This window comes from Microplitis demolitor, chromosome 2 (assembly GCF_026212275.2).
Source record: "Microplitis demolitor isolate Queensland-Clemson2020A chromosome 2, iyMicDemo2.1a, whole genome shotgun sequence".
Taxonomy (NCBI): Eukaryota; Metazoa; Arthropoda; class Insecta; order Hymenoptera; family Braconidae; genus Microplitis; species Microplitis demolitor.
Window position 1 is genome coordinate 21953220 of NC_068546.1, and position 17598 is coordinate 21970817.

The 17598-nt window shown below is 28.7% G+C and overlaps 4 protein-coding genes across 6 annotated transcripts; 2 read left to right on the forward strand and 2 right to left on the reverse strand.

Annotated features, from left to right (window-relative positions):
• Nucleotides 1–57: 57 nt before the first annotated feature.
• Nucleotides 58–2114, reverse strand: LOC103579687 (uncharacterized). Its single transcript, NM_001414854.1, has 4 exons — nucleotides 1569–2114; nucleotides 832–1159; nucleotides 557–759; nucleotides 58–444 (listed from the first exon to the last, which is right to left on the reverse strand). The coding sequence occupies exons 1-4, from the start codon at nucleotides 2081–2083 to the stop codon at nucleotides 219–221; spliced, it is 1272 nt and encodes a 423-aa protein (NP_001401783.1). The 5' UTR covers nucleotides 2084–2114; the 3' UTR covers nucleotides 58–218.
• A 249-nt stretch (nucleotides 2115–2363) lies between these two features.
• LOC103579688 (protein PTCD3 homolog, mitochondrial) lies at nucleotides 2364–5359 on the reverse strand. Of its 2 annotated transcripts, none has more exons than XM_008561169.2 (4): nucleotides 5203–5359; nucleotides 3562–5110; nucleotides 2874–3092; nucleotides 2364–2658 (listed from the first exon to the last, which is right to left on the reverse strand). In XM_008561169.2, the coding sequence occupies exons 1-4, from the start codon at nucleotides 5232–5234 to the stop codon at nucleotides 2497–2499; spliced, it is 1962 nt and encodes a 653-aa protein (XP_008559391.1). In that variant the 5' UTR covers nucleotides 5235–5359; the 3' UTR covers nucleotides 2364–2496. The 2 variants fall into 2 exon arrangements, with proteins under 2 accessions (XP_008559391.1, XP_008559390.1); XM_008561168.2 differs by having other exon boundaries at nucleotides 3562–5122; nucleotides 5203–5358.
• Nucleotides 5360–6416: 1057 nt separating this feature from the next.
• On the forward strand, nucleotides 6417–11799 carry LOC103579689 (ubiquitin carboxyl-terminal hydrolase 1). 2 transcript variants are annotated; one of them, XM_014441028.2, is made up of 8 exons: nucleotides 6417–6733; nucleotides 6876–6944; nucleotides 7202–7381; nucleotides 8359–8597; nucleotides 8726–8952; nucleotides 9524–10035; nucleotides 10634–10826; nucleotides 10915–11799. In XM_014441028.2, the coding sequence occupies exons 3-8, from the start codon at nucleotides 7213–7215 to the stop codon at nucleotides 11477–11479; spliced, it is 1905 nt and encodes a 634-aa protein (XP_014296514.1). In that variant the 5' UTR covers nucleotides 6417–6733; nucleotides 6876–6944; nucleotides 7202–7212; the 3' UTR covers nucleotides 11480–11799. The 2 variants fall into 2 exon arrangements, with proteins under 2 accessions (XP_014296514.1, XP_014296515.1); XM_014441029.2 differs by lacking the exon at nucleotides 6876–6944.
• A 2203-nt stretch (nucleotides 11800–14002) lies between these two features.
• On the forward strand, nucleotides 14003–16566 carry LOC106693412 (nucleolin). The gene is made up of 3 exons (XM_014440998.1): nucleotides 14003–14088; nucleotides 15531–15722; nucleotides 16142–16566. Exons 2-3 carry the CDS (start codon nucleotides 15552–15554, stop codon nucleotides 16514–16516), a joined length of 546 nt encoding a protein of 181 aa, XP_014296484.1. The 5' UTR covers nucleotides 14003–14088; nucleotides 15531–15551; the 3' UTR covers nucleotides 16517–16566.
• The last annotated feature ends 1032 nt before the right edge of the window (nucleotides 16567–17598 follow it).

Consider the following 17598-nt stretch of genomic DNA (forward strand, 5'->3'; position numbering starts at 1 on the left):
TAATTATTAGTTATAGAAATGTTTATTCTAAATAAAACAGTGGAGTATTTCAATACAAAATTATTGATTGATAAAATTTAATTCCCATTAATCGATCAAAAGAAAACTGTTACTGAAGAAAATTCTTAAAGTTTTTTTTTTTTTATTTTAAATTTATTTACTTTGTGCTGTTATTAATTAATAAATAATTTTTACTTATTAATGACTAATGATTATAGTTATAGAGCTCGATTTTGAATCAGCTCAAGAACTAATTCAGTCATCAATCGAGCACATTCATCACCACCAGGAGGTGGAGCACGAGGATTTCGAACTTCTTCTGTATTATCTCCAGCTCCTTCATACAAATCAGGTGCATTATCACTGTCGCATGTACTGATTGGAAGAATATCTAGTGCAATTCCAAATCCAAAACGTCCACATTTACGTACCTCTTCATTTAATCTACAAAAAAAATTTTATAAATTTTTATTGTCTTCAGTAATATTTTTAAATTCATATTTTTATGTAATTTATTATTAATTTCAGAAATAAAAATTGAAGTAATTATTATTACAATTCCCAAGTAACAGAAGAATCTCGAGATTGCTGTGGGTTCAATGTATTGAGAGCTTTCATTAAATGTTGGTGGTAATGAGCCAGTAATGAAGTCATATGAACTCGTCTGACTTGTCCGGATGTACAGCAATACAATAAATTTACTAAATCCAGTGCTAATGAACCAACACGCAATAATTGAAAATCCACGAGATAAACGGCCTGGATTATTAAATAAAATTAATTAATCTAGTTGATTAATTAAGCAGACTTTAAAAATAGAAAATTAATCACCTCATCATCGGTATCAGATTCTGAAAAGAGAAAATTATTAGTCCAACAGTCTCCATGGCAAAAAACAGTAAATGGTCCTCGAGTCGAAGCCAATTCACACATTGTGTGAAAAAAAACATCTTCATGAAGAAAGTTTTGTAGTTTTCCTAAAACTTCATTGCGTTTGTGTTCATGTTGGATTGGCAGAGCTTCTGATACCATCGTTATTGCATTTTTAACAGCTACTCTATAATAATGCCGATACCAGTCTTCATATTCTAACCGGAACAAACCTTCGCGTATACTTTCTGGGTTATTTTCATCTGCTAAACGTTCGAAAACTTCTGGCCTGATAAAAAATTTATTATTTAATTTTATCGATTATCAATCGTTTTTTTTTTTCAAATAAATTTTTCGATTTGGCTGAACATTTTTTCTCTTTTTCTATTTAATCAAAATAACTCAGAATTTTGTCAAATTTTTTTACCCAACAAAAAACATTATGAATTTAAAAAAAAGGCGGGATCTGCTAGTTTTTAAATAAAAAAATAATTTGAAAATTTAAAATCTCTTGATGATTTTAAAATTACAAATAATTCATTACTAGAAAAAAAATTTTCAAAAGTACTTAGTCTGGAATCTTTAAATTTTTTTTCATTAAAAGAATTTATTTATTTGAAAATAAATTTTCAGTTGTCCACTGTTTCCACTTGCAGAATTTTGTTTATAATTTTTAAATAAATTAAAAAAAAAAATACCTCAAATCACGAAGTGTAAGACTCAAAGCATGAAAACCAGCAAGTGCTTTGAGCACAAGCTTCAATCGATCTAATTCCAATCCTTGACGTCTATCAGCCATCACAAATCCTCTTATCTTCAAATCTTCCATAGCAATAAGATCAGATTTCGCAATATAAATTTTAGCAACTCCGCCAAATACTTTTTTACTTGTTTGTAATTCGTTCAAAGCCGGCCACACTTTGTTATAAAAAACCACTTCATTTTTAAAAAGTGATTCACTTTTAAATGCTTCACGTCTTGCCTTAGATTCCGGTAGTACTTTATAAATAATAGCCGTGTTCCAAGCCACCACTTCTCCAGATTTTAATCTCTTACGGCCGTTAACTCTCATCCTATACAACATTGACGTGTAATTATCGCCACGTCCCGATCCTGGTTCTTCATCTAGACTTAAAATTTCCACTTCCGGCTCATCTTTGGAAATTAAATCACGAATAAGCTCGCGGGTGAGTTTTCGACCACCAGGGTCCATATTGACCTTATATATTTTAATGTTACTTCACTAGGTACAAATTTAAAACATTCGCCAATGAAAAGAGAATATCATCTGGATCGAAGAGATACTTTCGATCCCTCGGGCTTTTAAACGGCAGAGCAATGACGTCCGATGCAGGAAATGAGTATTTTAAGTTGTGATAGGGTCGCAAAATATCCCACTACTATTAGTTCGAGTTAATTTATTAATAATTCTATTCATTAGGAAAGGAGATCCCCTGAGCTGAAGGGACAAGGACATGCATGTCAATCAAGAGTCAATTTAAACAATCAATTTATTCATTTTTTATTTATTTCCTACGCTTATTTACACGATACAATTATCTTAATATTTTTAAAAAACAATAATCAAATTTTAGTTTTTACTTTAAATATTTATGTAAAAAATATTTAAACTACTGGGATTTTTTCGGGATTTGTTATTATTGTAGAATTAGCAAAACTCTCTAAACGACTCTGATCCCATTTAGTTAACGAGATATTGGATTGGAGTTTTATAGCCATAGTTGCTGTATTCTGGAATCCATTTTCTGCACAATACTGTATTAAATCCTGTAATTTAACAGTAAAATATTTATTAAAAAAGAAAAATATTCAAAAAGGTTGACTCAGTAGGACAACTCCAAAATTTCCTACTTTTTTTTTACAAGTAAATTTTCGAGATAAAAAAACTGTTAAATCTAAATGTTTACTTAATTTTCATATGTAATATAAAATAAAAATATTAATAGATGATTTTAAAATAAAATTACATGAAATATACTCACCAAAGCAGGTGGGACAAAACACAGTGTAATTAAACTGTCTAGTATCTCAGTAACTTGTTCAACATCTGGTGTTCCAATAATCGAATCTTGGTTCTTCAATAAATATAAAATAATTTTAGCAGATTTGTCAACTTCATCAGCTCGGAGACAGAGAATAATTATGTCTGCAAGAATCGTTCCATCCCAATTTAATTTTTGAATTCTTTTTGTTTGTTGAGTCTATAAAAAGTATTTAAAATATATCTTATAAATCATGACATGTAAGCTATTATTAAAAATTCATTTTGGTTCAATATTTAAGGCCATTTTCAGATATTGCTCCCCTCTAATTTTAAACTCTTTTCAAAAATTTAAATATTCAATTTCATTGAAATATAAATTTGAAAAAATAATTAAAGTCGATATCAATTGGGAGTTAAACAAATTTTGTAAAATAAATTTCAGTAAAATTTTCATGTAGGCTAAAATTTATTCAACAAATTTTTTTTAACCCAAAATTGATAACTGTGAGTAATTTTTAAAAAATTCAATTTTTTTGCGACTACATTGTCTTTTTTTCAATTAATGCTTCAATTATTTTTAATTAATTAGTAAGATTTCAATACGATTATGGCAGTTGTCATTAAATTTTTTTTAATGAGTGGGCTGAGAATGTCCTTAAAATTTAAACTGATATTACAAAACCTACTGTGACAAAATCCCAAACAGCCAGACCAGCATCAGCAAAAATTTTATTAAAAGGTGAATTTTTATCCGGTTTGCAATGAACCCGCATCAAATTCAACGCTTTAGAAACAAGATTCTTCCTCTCCAAATGATCGAATTGTACCATATGCGTCCACAGTCTTGACAAATACTCTCTACTCATATTCGGATCATTAGCTTCCAAGGCATTGAGTATAGTTTCCATGACAGCCGGCTCTGGAGTATAAATATTCGGTACGAAAACATCATAGTAATTATTCATGAACACATCAATCGATTGATTTTTGACTTGCAACAAGAAGTAATGCTTGTAATAATTATTTTCCTTGAAACCATCTCCAATAAAATTGTAATTATCACCAGTCAGTAATAATTCATGAATTTTATCGCTTACTACCGGATCTTCTAAATTGTTTGCCGCGACACCCATCGCAGTTAAAAAAAAAGCCGTGTCATTTTTGTCTTCAGCAGTAAATTCTTTGTTGTCTATTTCCTTAAGAATTTCTCGTAATAAATTACATGGCCCGTCATCTTTTCGATAAAATATTTTCAATGCATAATAATAAGAAGCCAGTGACGGCGCGATTCCCAGATTTTTAAACTCAGTAAACAATGACCGGCACAATTCTTTGGCCGTTTCTCGATGAGTAACTGAATTGGCAACTTTCAAACTGCTGTTGAAGGTACCGATATCCGGTTGGATCTCCAGAGTCTTCATTTTATTTAATAATTGTATCAATAATTCCCTTCGTTCTCTCCCTCCTTCTTTCAAAGCCGGTACCAGATTAATCACCGAATTAAAAGCTTCGACAGTCAGAGGAATATTTTTGCTCTCAGCTTCTTCGAATAATTTCCAAGCTCGATCTACGTTCATATATTTAGCGTACCCACAAATCATTGTTATGAAAGCTTCAGCAGTTACTTGACCTCCTTGGTCTTTCAAAAAAGCAAAGAGACTGTCGGTAGTGGAGCAGGGTTTCCATGAAGGCTGTCTCTGATCGTTTCTGAACCATTTTTGCTCCATAAATTCTTCAGGCAGAGGCTCTTCATTATTGTAGTAACACAATAATTGTAGCAACTCCAATTTTGTTTCAACGGAAACTTGTTCTTCAAGTAATGTATAAATTGTCAGAGCATCAGCTACGTTGCTATCTGCGATTACATTCTTGAGAATGTCTTCTGACACTTGATCTTTGCTTTTATACTCCATTTTTGGCAGGAACGATTCAATGACAGGATCAGCGACCCGGTGCTGGAATAAATTCGCGTGTTGCTGACGAATCCACATGGCAGCTTTACGTCCGGCTTCTTGGGCTAAAGCGAATGAACGTTTTGACATGTTTGACAGTGGGATTAAGTATGGGTCATCGTGATATTTGTAACGTGGAGCTGTTGGGTCACGTTTTATTGTTCGTTCAAGAGCTCGTAGGATGTCTGTGGACCCACGTTCTTTGTAAAGGGGAATATCGATGTTTACTGGAGAATTTGCTGCTCCACCGGCTACTGATGATTGTAACCTCGTTATTACGATACTAGAGGATAGACTTGGAAAATTTTTATTTTGTTAATTAACAGTTTATAGATTTTTAATTATTGACAAGAAATTTGACAGGTAAATACTTACCGATTAGACACGTGACGACTCAGTGAATTCATTTTTTAAATTTTATTTATGAAATTGATAAATATAAAAAAGTATATATGTAATTTATATATTTATATTGATGATAAAATTTTGAGGTTATCATTGATGGAATCGGAAGAGACCAGTAGCGGCTCTTAGCAATCTAAGGATTTTAATTTTTTTTTTGTGTCTAATAATTGTGCGCTTAAATTTTTATTTGTAAAATATTTTAGAATTTTGCAATATAATTATTTTTTTTTTATTTCATGATATTTATATTAAAAGTATGGTGTTAATTATTTTATATTATAAATATATGAACATTTGCAACTGTTAAAATATATGAGTGTGAATGTAGCAGATATGTGACAGTTTATAAATTTTAAATGAATAAATAAATAAATTAAAATTATTAAATTTTAAAAAATCCGCGCACTGATTTTTTCAATTATCTAAATATGTATTTTTAAATTTTTATTTTACCCATTTTATTTATTTATCCAAAAATTTAAAAACTGACAGTTGTCAGCCACATTTACACTCATGACAGTTTGTAATTTTAAATAAATTTATTAATTAAAATAATAAAATTGAAAAAAAATGCGCGCTTAGTTTATATTTTATCTGTCATCGAATAAACAAAAAATTTTTTAAATTTATTTTGAAAAATTAGTGATGCTGAAGTTAGTAGACAAGTAACAATATTTGAATTTTTTTTTCAACTAACCAATAATAAAAAAAAAAAAAACTAAATATACACACGTAGAAATTTAAAACAACTATAGCTACAATTATTTGAAATATTTTTTTTTGTTTAATTTATCTTTTTTAAAAAAATTCAAAAATTATTAGTCGTCGGCTAACTTCAGTGCAAGTATTACTGACAGGTGTCAATTTACAAAATTTCAAAATAAATAAAAAATACATTCACGCCTTTTTTTAAATATCATTATTTCAATTAATTAATTAATAAATTGTCTCATCCGTCACATTCACACTCATTTGCCTTTTCAACAATCATTTAAATTTGAACAATTTTCTACCATTAAAAATTTTCCTGAGGTTTTAAATTGCGCGCCACGGCGGAAACTGCGGTAAAATCTAGAACCAAGTCATTGCGCACTTACTGTACCAATCTCTTCACACATATACACATAATATACATATATATAAATGTATGAACCGTTCTTACTCTAATTTCACACACAATCCTCACACGCACTCAACAATTGTACGTTTTCTGTTCATTTTGGAGCATCACACAGTAATTACAGACAGACGTAATTCATGGTGTATTACTCTAAGATGTAGCTTTTGGCATCTTAAATGTATAATTGTTCATATACTATAATCGTTGCGCAATTAGTTATTTCATTATTGTTATTATTAATTTAATTAAAATTTTAATTTAGATTTATTGAAACATAACTTAAACTATATATACATATATGTAACTATCTCTTAAACTCATAAGTGGTTGTTGTAAAATAGTGAAATTTATTTATTCCATGACTCCGTCATCTAATAATACGTGAGTAATTCTCACGGGGGTATTATTTTCACCACCCTGTTGTTTTAAATATTTTATAATATACATATATGTCAAAGCGTCTCGTGTAAACTGTATATTTCATCTCGTTCTCTTTGGCATTTTTATTTTTTTTTTTACGCAGATGCTCGTGAATTTTTCTCGCATTCAGTTGATCATCGACTCAATCGCAATAATCATCCACTTATTTCCCGTAAATATCATTTGTATATTTGATTGGAATGTCAATTCTATTTTTTTTTTTCTTCTTTTTTTTCATTTAATGCTCTTGCGTTTTTTTTCTTTTTTTTTTCCAATTTATTTAACTAATTTATTATTTCAATCATTTTTAATTAACAAAAAATAAATAAATAAATTATTTAGTTATAATAATGATAATAATTAAAATAATTATTTATTATTATCATGGTCATTGTTCATATATTAGTTAATTGGCATATTTGATTTTAGGTTAGCGGAAAATGACAGTATTAGAGGCAGAAGAAGATTCGGATGAACGATCCGTTCCCCCTAGGAAAAAATTTTGCTTGTCACTTTCACGACGCGATCATAACATTAACAAGACAATTACACAGCCCCCTCACTCGTCTACACGAGGGGGCTTCTACGAAGATCAAGATCTTCCTTACAGTAAGACTTTATCAGACATTATTTATTTTTTACTCATTACTCTAAATACGTCATGCTGCAGTACTTGATTCCTGTTGATATCCCGCGTAAAAACTTATTTTATTTATAGTTTATTAACTTAGATTTAAATTTCATCAGGAAACTCAGATCGTGACACAAATATGACTTTCATCAGGAGTTCACTTCAACTTTAATCATGACAAAATTATGATTGTTAAATTTATCCGAAGTTCATTTCAAACGTGATAAATTATTTTGACAATCGATACTGACTTGATTGACAGAAAGAATTTATTTAAAGTTTTTGAATTTAAAAATTTGAATTGACGCTTAGATAGTAAAAGTTCAGTCAAGTTTCTATCAAAGTCATCTCAGTTCAATTCAAATATGCAGTAACTTAATTTTAGAATTGATACGGATTTACTAGACGAAAAGTTGTTGGAGTAAATTTATGAGAGTCATATTTATGTCATGATCTGATGAAATTCAAATCTAAATTTATTATGAACAAAAATTTTTCTACATGGGTATTATCAACTACAGTAATTTTGAGTTTTTTTTTTAAACTTTAAAAATTAGCGGTTGTAACTTTTTTAATTAAAGTCTAGAGATTGGTATTAATTTTAAAAATTACAAAACGTTTTTTATTTTTAAATATTAATGCAGTCATAAATTAAATAATTAAAAATATAGATTGAACACGGAGTTCATAAACTATAATATTAATAACTTTGTATTTTAATAATCAATAGTTAATAATATATTACTATTAATAAGGAATTTAATTATCATGAAATTGAATATCTGGTTGGCAAACTTATCTCATATATAGATAGTGAGATATCGTTGATTGAAGTTATAAGAGTTTCAAGTTAATACCAATCGCTAGATAGTAGACTATTGATTTTAATTGAGTATAATGTTTGAAAAGAATAACAGTAAACAGTGTGAGATTTGATGGGGGTTTTTTATTTTAGGCACAAGCAAAATGTTGAATGGATATCGAAGTCAATTGGGAAATCATCAAGACTTATCATATGACATTATTGGAGGTGGTTCAGATGGATTGAGAATAGCGACACTTTGTAATCTTGGAAATACATGCTTTTTAAATAGTGTTATTTACACACTTCGCTTTGCACCCTCATTTTTGCATAACTTACATCATCTTGCGACAGACTTGTCTAATCTTAATGACAAACAATTACAAACAAAGGTATATCTAATTAATAGTTTAATTAAATAGTATGTTTTAATTTTATTTATTTACCAACATGTGATCGGGTACTAGGTGTCTTATCTTACTCTTGAAAATTATTTAATATTATATCTTTTTAATAACAGGTGAAATCATCCTCTCTTGGTCGCACTGGGGTATCTCTGACATCAAGTGGCAATAGAAGTTGGAGTAGTAAAGATTTATCAGCCTTATCAGGTATCAGTGAACTAAACAAACCAAGAATACAAGTTGCTACTGAAAAGCTTCACGAATTATTCGCGGCTTTAAGGATCAGTGAAACAAAAGATAGCTGTGAACCTTATCAACCTGATGCTTTTCTTCAAGCTTTGAGGTAGAAATTTTATTTAAATATTTATTTCTTTTAAGCTTTCCGCAATTCACAAAATTCATTATCCTCATCTCAGTGCGAACAAAAAAAAACTAAAAAAAGAAATAACAAATGATCAAAAAAAGTAATAAAGATAAACAGTCATACGGTTAAATTGTTTAACTCAGTTTTTACTCTACTTTCTATTTTTATCCGAATTGATTTCTTGGAAAAATTATATTTCTGGTTCCTTTTGCTGGTAAATACTTTATACCCTAAAAAAGGCCCTCTCTATTATCCACTTTTTCAGTCCCCGATGAATTTTCTGCTCTTTGAGACTTCTGTCACATTAATTTTGAGACACATCAAAGTTAGATCTGCTCGTTAAAACTTATTCGGGATATTGAACTTGATATCAGGAGAATCGATCATATTATTTACTGCCTTGAAAAAGAAGGTTGTCTGTTATTACACGCCTGTAAGATAATTTCATGACCACCAAGCTGGCCTTGACACCTTCAGCACTTACCACTACCTTTTGTCTTCCATTACTTAGCTGTACACTTGATAAATATATTGTATTATAATTTTTCAGGGATGTTAATCCAATATTTGAAGGTAATCAGCAACAAGATGCACACGAGTTGTTGGTTTGCTTACTGGACAACATCCGCGAGACATTTCAACTGTTAGTACGGCATAGAGAGAGTCAATTTGGTCAAAGCAATGGTGGTATGATTGATTTTACAATGGATCGTTTTATTGATATGCAATTCGAAGGAAGTGGATCTGGTAAACGAAGTATGCGTAAGAAGAAACAAAAAAAATACCAGTCAACTCGAGGCAGCGCTACATGTTTGTCGCAATCGAGTGTAAATGGAACAGCAGTAGCTTCAAAACTTGAAAATGGTCATGCTGAATTTATGGGGAATAATGGCGAGCTGTTGTCTCATCGACCTGAAAGCAAAAAGTGTTTCATTTCCGAAGATTTTGAAGGTGTCAGCCTTCTGCGTACTACTTGTCTTGAGTGCGAGCATGTCACAGAACGGAAGGAAACTTTTTGTGACATTTGCGTGCCGATTGAAACTGGTAGATCCAATGACAAAGGTAAGAAAACTATATTTGAAGTTTTCTATTTTTTCTTAGTAGATTTTTTAAAAAAATATCTATTACGTTTTTTTATAATTCATACATTTTGATACTTAATAAAAAAAACATCACGTCTGATTCCAAAAAGACTTAAATTTTTATTTGCTCTTTTGGATTCAGAAAAAATTATTTTTTCATAATTTTTGAACTCGAAGGTACAGAAAAATTCCCTAATTTTTAAATTTGGGCCAACTTCCAATATTTCAGTGAAATAGAGTATTAGGTGATTGTTAGCATCTTAAGAAATAATAGAGTACAGTTTTAATGCCGCCCGTTTGATAAAAATATTTAAAAAAATTTTTTTAACTCAAAAATACAGAAAATTTCTCTAATTTTCAAGTTTGAAACCTAAAGCCCAAAGGGTGTATGATTTTTTTTTATTGCCAATTTTTTTGTAGACTTATTCTATAGCAAAGTATTGAAAAAAAAAAAAGAAATTTCATCTCCAGAGTAAGTCTCACTCTAACATAAGTCCTTTTGGAATTAGTGACGTGATATATATGATACTAGTTAAGTCCTAGACTTAGTGATTGAAATTAATCTCTTGTTCTTGCAGATGAAAATGGTAAATCGATAGACGGCAGTGAGGTATACAGGCACTCTGTTGTCACCAGTGAGCTTCTGTGCGGTAGGGACAAATATTGGTGCGCCAGCTGCTTGAGATATAACGAAGCACGGCGCGCCGTCAGTTTTCCATCTTTGCCTAGGCTTTTAGTTCTTCAACTCAAACGATTTGCCACTGCAGCTGGGTAAGTCGTCAAAGAAATTTTAAAATAAAAAAAAAAAATATAGAATATTGTTATAAAAAATTAAACTCATCCGTATTTATTATGACAGTTCTATGGAAAAAATTAACAACTACATGCCAACACCTTTGACATTGCAATGTTTCTGCGAAGAATGCAACAGTGACTCGGAAGAGAACACATCGTCAAGCCGTAGTCAAACTTCATCAGAATCTCGACACGTGTATAAACTTTACTCAGTGATAATGCATCAAGGTGCAACATCCACTGCTGGTCACTACATTGCTTACACAAAAGTCCCAGAAGAGTCAATGTTTACTGAATACTTTCACTGTGATCGCGACGCACGTCGTCAAAATGTCACACAGAGCGGTAGCAGCAGCAATTCGGCCACGTCAGCATCCTCGAGTATCCTCAAGTGTTTCCGCAGTAAATCAAACATAAGTGAGAGCAAGGAACACTTGATTAAAATGGGCTGTAGGAGTATGGAGTGCTGTGGAATACGTCGGGTTAAAAATAATGCTAACACATGGCTTGAGTGCGACGATGATCTAGTCAGAGCCATACGTGAACGTGAATTACTTGATAAACTAGCCCCCAATCCTCGTAATTCAGCGACACCGTATCTATTATTTTACGTGAGGTCTACGACGTAAAAGCATTCCTTCCTAACATTGCCTACCTGCCACTATCTTTTCCTAATAAAATGTATCAAATGTCTTCATTTTAAATTAAACACTAAATGCCCATTAAATGAATTATCTTTTTTTGTATAAATTTAAATTTTAAAAGTGGGTAAAATTTATTTTCACAACTTTTCATCGGTTTGGGTGATAATTGTTATTTTAAATCGAGAAGGATTATTGATTTTTGGTAAAATCAATACACTAAATATGTCTCGTTAATGTAAAGTTATAATTTTAATTATAAAAGTATTTTTTATTTGGCAAAATGGAGTAAATATTTAAAAATTAAATATTTTTTTATTCATTTTTATTTTAAAAATATTATTTTTAAATTTAGTTTACTAACATGGCTCTTAGAATACTAATTTCTTTTAAAATTTTAATTTTGAGTATTTTGATTTGTAAAAAATTTAAAAATAAATTTTAAAAAAATACTTCGAATATTTTATTATATTTTTCGATAGCAGGAAATCAATAACGATACTAAATGTATGAAGATAATGTTTGCATATTCAAAAATATATGTATATACCATATATACATAATTGATTTAAAGCAAAACTTTTTTTTATTGCAAATAATTACTAATATTGATTGCTTTCTTTTAGAATTTTCATACTTTTATTAAAAAAAAAACTGTAATATTTATCACAAAAATACTTGATGAATAGCTGAGTTAAATTTTAAAAACTATTAATATTATTTGTATCATTACAAATCAAAATATCTATCAATGAATTTTTATAAATCAATATCAATAAAAGTACGAAAAGATAAATAAAATTCTTGAGAGAATTTCCACTACTTTTTAAAAATTCTAGATCAATTTTTGTATTTATTAAGTTACTCTGTTCACAATAAGGCGGGATAGTAGAAATTAATGTGCAATTAATTCAATTTTAAATCAAAATTAAATCCTATAATCCTACCCTTCCACTAATGATCAACAAGTATATATATTAAGTATATATATAAAATCCTAAAAAGTAAGTTGTCAGGAATTGTCGGAAATTTTGGGTTTGTAATATTGATGTGTAGTAACAAATTACACTTGATTTCTAATAGTGGGAGTAAAAATTGACGGCGACTTATTCTCTGGGAGAACTACATATTAGACTGATTAAAAAAAAATCGACTATTTTTTTGGAAACCCCCTACTAAACAGTTGCAAGGGGATGAAAAAATATGAGCTCTTAATATTAATATTCAGAGGTCGCTCATCAATTTTTTATTTCCCATTTAAATAGCATGGGAAAACAAATTTGAAATTTGAAATTTCATACCTTGACAATAGCTCATCGTACAGCTAAGCTCAGGATATTATTTCTTAGAGAATTAAACGCTTGCAAAAAAAGTCTCTTACCATTTTTTTATGAGTCTGTTCAAAAATTATTGGAGCTCGAAGTCAAATTTGCAATAAATTTTGAGATTTTTTTACTTTTACAGCAAAACTATCAGACTTATCACAAAATGTCACAGGATCTTTTTTGTAGACAATTTTATTCCTGACAAATTATCTCTGGTAAAGTTTTCCAAACTTCCGCATTGTTTTCTAGTTATTTCCTTTTTAATGTCAAGCTTTTTAGAGGGGTCTGAACTTTTTTCTGTATCACACTTAAGTCGACGAACGGCTGTATCCTTGCCCTTACGCAGCACATGGAAACTTTGTTCCCTTGTTTCTTTTAAGCAAATGAAAACGTAGATTACTAGATCCTAGATTGCAGAGTAAAGCATCGAACCTCGTTCTTAATCTCTCCTTAAAAAAATTAGTGTTCTGATCGATTCCAAAAGCTTGACAATTTGAAAAATTACCAGAAAATAATGCGGAATTTTTAAAAAATATCAAAGATATTTTTTGTGAACTAATAGAGTTTCGATAGAAAAAAAAGATTTTTTGAATCAGTCTAATATACACATATATTTATATACATATATATTATCAGAATAGTAACTAATAAAATATATACTACTAATAAAATGAAAATGCCTTTATAATATCAATTTAAAAAAACTAAAAATGATGAAAATGAAATATAAAATAAACGTAAATGAAATATTTTTCGTATCACCAAAGTGATGAAAAGATAAAATAAAAAATATCTATTAAATAAAAATATAGCGTGTAAATAATTGTATGTAATATATTATTTACGTGGCCTAAAAAAAATGTATCGGTTGTCAGGATAGCACTTACTTATGACCACGTATGTCAACATTTCAACACACGTAAACCATAGTCTAGGAAACATCGTAAAATGTGACAATTGTAGTTAGTCAGGCAGTCTCTATGTCTATGGAAAAATAAATTTAGGTATGTAGATGCTCGTAGTAAATAATCATACCAACCCAGTTATATTTTATAACATTGCGTCGATCATACGTGGCTACATCCATATATCGATTACCTGCTATAAGGGTTAGTGGTGGAAAATTGTCCACTGTCCAGGTCTGATACATCCTCATTTCTATCACTTAACGACCAGAGTCTAAGCCATTCGCATCACTCGCTTTTAATTAATTTATTAATTAATTTACTTTCTCCAGTACGGCGATGCTCGTACTGTTTTTCTTTAATTAAGGTACGTAATTTATAAAATTAATTATTTTATTACTTAGTATTATTTTTTACTCTAATTATTGTTTCTTTGTTTTAATTATTTTTTATTAGTCGCGTTTTGTAAATAAACGAGACAGAAATCGATTTTTAATTTGAATAATTATACTTAGTTTAGTTTTTATTTTACCATTTATTAATTATTTTTTGTTATTTAATTGAGCTATACATCGGACGATTAACCAGATTAATTTCGATAAACTTTTTTTCGAGTGAAATGGGTAAGTAAAAAATTATTTTATTTGTGTTCAGTTTTATTCACTTTCAAGGGCACTTGGTCAATGAATTTCACCTTCAGATGGTACTGTTTTATATTATGGATAAATTTTTCATTTTTATTGGAAATTTAAACTTTATATGAGTCCTGTTTTTTTTACTACTTATGAAATTTATTAGAGTTTTGGTTATTTTTTGTATTTTATAAGTAATTGATTGTAGAAATCAATATGAGTGTCAGGACTTTAAATCCTGATTAAGAAAAATTCAGCCTGCAGTTAACAGATAATTAAAAAAAAATAAAAAAAAAATATGCACATGTAGAAAATTTAAAAAACTATAAGTGCAATTTTTTTAAATATTTTTTTTTTTTGTAATTTCTTGTGTTTAAAAAAATTCAAAAATTATTCAGCTAACTTCAGTTTCATGAAAAATGATTCAAAATGATCGAAGTTCAAAACATTTCAAGTCAGGGTTACTATTATTTAAATTTTAAGAAATTGAGTATATATATATACTTTTTGTTTATATTCAATTACATTTTAATTTATCATAATATTTATACGCTCCAATATTTGTTGTGCAAAAAAAAAAAAAAACAAATTTTCAAATGTTTATATTTTTCATTGTCAACCTGGACTACTTAAGCCTTTTAAAATTTCCCGCGCTCAGAATAATATTCAAAAAATACTTGAATAATTTTTTTCTTTTTGCACGTAATCAGCGAATTGTAAAAAAAACTCAATTTAATTAAAAGAAAAGCGTAAATAATTTTTTTAGAAAGGAAACAAAATTACTCTGAAAAAAAAAAAAAGTATCTCAGGTTGACTGTAATTAAAAAATTAAATTAATTACGGGTTAATTAAAATATTTTGTAATAAATTCATTTGTTAAAAAATTAGAAAATTAAATTTTATTTATAGGAAATTTCAAAATGTTTTAATAAAAGTAGAAGTTTTTTTTGCAATGAGTATTTTTAGTATAATTACAATTAAATGTTGTATCGATTCAATGGCATTAATAATTTTCTATTTTTAAACTTGAATTTTTTATTACAAAATTATGATTCCATTAACCCAAATTTTTAACTAGTGAATCTAAAAGCCTAGTTATCATAGAATAAGCTAAATAACATAATAACAAGTGTCAAGCGCAGTAGTACAATCGATGATGTGACCTCTCTTTCCATAGGTATAATAAAATATTCATACGATGAAACATCAGCAGGTAACAGTGGATTTTCTAAGCATGGTTTTTTCCGCTGCTACTTATTTAGCATTAGCCGGGGCGGCTTGGATTTTTTTACGTCTTCTTCAAGCATGTTTCTGGCTGCCACGTCATCTTAAACGACAAAATAATCTCCAAGACATGTTACAAGAAAAAGTAAACAATTAACTATTAATGATTTTTTACACAACATTAAGAATTCTCAAGCGATGCACTCCACTTTTTGAAAATTTTCAATGACAACTGTTGTCATAAGCTGCATCAAAATTTAATCAATTAATTTAAAAAAAAATTACAATTGACATCAATTGGAAGTTAAGTGAAATTTGGAACGTGAATGTCAATAAAATTTTCATGTAAATTTTATAATTTGAATTTTAAAATTTCGTAGGCTGAAATTTATTCAGAAAATTTTGTTTAACTCCTAATTGATGACAAGTGTAAGAAATTTATTTAAAAATTCCTACTGACAGTTGAAAATTTTGACAGTTGAAAGACAATTGAAAATTTTTAAAAAGTGGAGACACAGAGTGGTCTTGAGGTGAAGAAATAATCGATTGTTTTTATTTGAACAGGTGAACAGTTATGAGAAATATATATTGGAATGCGAAGAAAAAGAAAAAGCTGCTGCTGCTGCTGGTGAAAGGGGCGAGGGTGTGATAGAAGACAAAGATTCTAATGAAGATGGTGAAGCGAAACCTCTTGTAATAGATGAGAAGAAATGGAAAGAGCGTAGAGAATGTCTAGACATGTTGAAGAAAGAATTGAAGAGAGTCAGTGATGGTGGAGATCCTTATGATTGGGAACATCTTCTTGAGGAAGAAGATGAGGAGGATGCTAATGAAGACAAAAAAGATGAAAAGAAGAGTGATGGAGATGAGGAAGATTTGAATAGCGAAAAGTTAGATGATGTACCTGAAAAAGGCCTTGAAGAAAAGAAAGAGCAGTAAAGTGTTACTGACTTAGTTTTCTTTGCACCATTTCAGGGTCGTTTTGAAAATTTTCACGTGACCTTTTTCATGAATTCCTTAATTATTATTGTATTTTAATGAACTTTTTTTTATTTATAACTTATATTACAGTCAATATTAATGTTAAGAAACAATAGTATGTATATTTAAATGTTAAATTCATAATAATGTTCAACCTTGACTAATAAGTGCCTTCATTTATGGATTTTAGCACATCGTGTGATATTTTTCTAATAAAATATTTTAATATTAATAATTGACGCTGGAATTGACAATCGATGTGTGATTTTTGAAGTGAATAAAAATTATTATTTTTCATTTAAAATTTTCTTTATTTATATCTATCAATGTTATGAATGTTAATTTAGCAGACAGACAAATGTAAAACTATAAATAAATAGAGTAAATAATTTAAAAAATAATAGTTATAAAAAATGCACTTATTAATTTCAAAATTTTGTAAATGCCCATTTTTTAAAAATTTTATTTTATTAATTATTTACTCTATTTATTTATAATTTTAAATGTGTCTGTCTGCTACATTCACACTCATATCAATGTTTTATGATTTATCAGAAGTTTTTTTAATTTGTTTTTTAATTAATAAGAATAAAAAAATAGATTACACACAAAGGAGGAAAGTACGACAGCTTATATGCATAATTTAAAACCAAATTCTGAATTTTACTGTATTATTTTTATTAATCTATTTTTAATCATCTTTTAAATATTTAATTTTGAATAAATAAATAAATTAATTAAAATAATAAAATTTAAAAAAATGCGCGTACTAAGTTTTCATTGATTCAAATATGTATTTTTAAATTTTTATTCTACTTACATTTTATTTACTAATTCAAAAATTTCAAAATTCCCGCTTGTCAGTTACATTGACACTCATTTAAATTTAAAAAAAAATATTAAAGACTGACCAGCTAGACCAAGTGAATTCAAAAACTATGCAGATCAAATTTCGACCGAATACATAAAATTTTTTGCCGCCAATTTTTAAATTTTGTTTTCATACCATCAGCCGATAAAGTAACTTTTCATTTAAATTC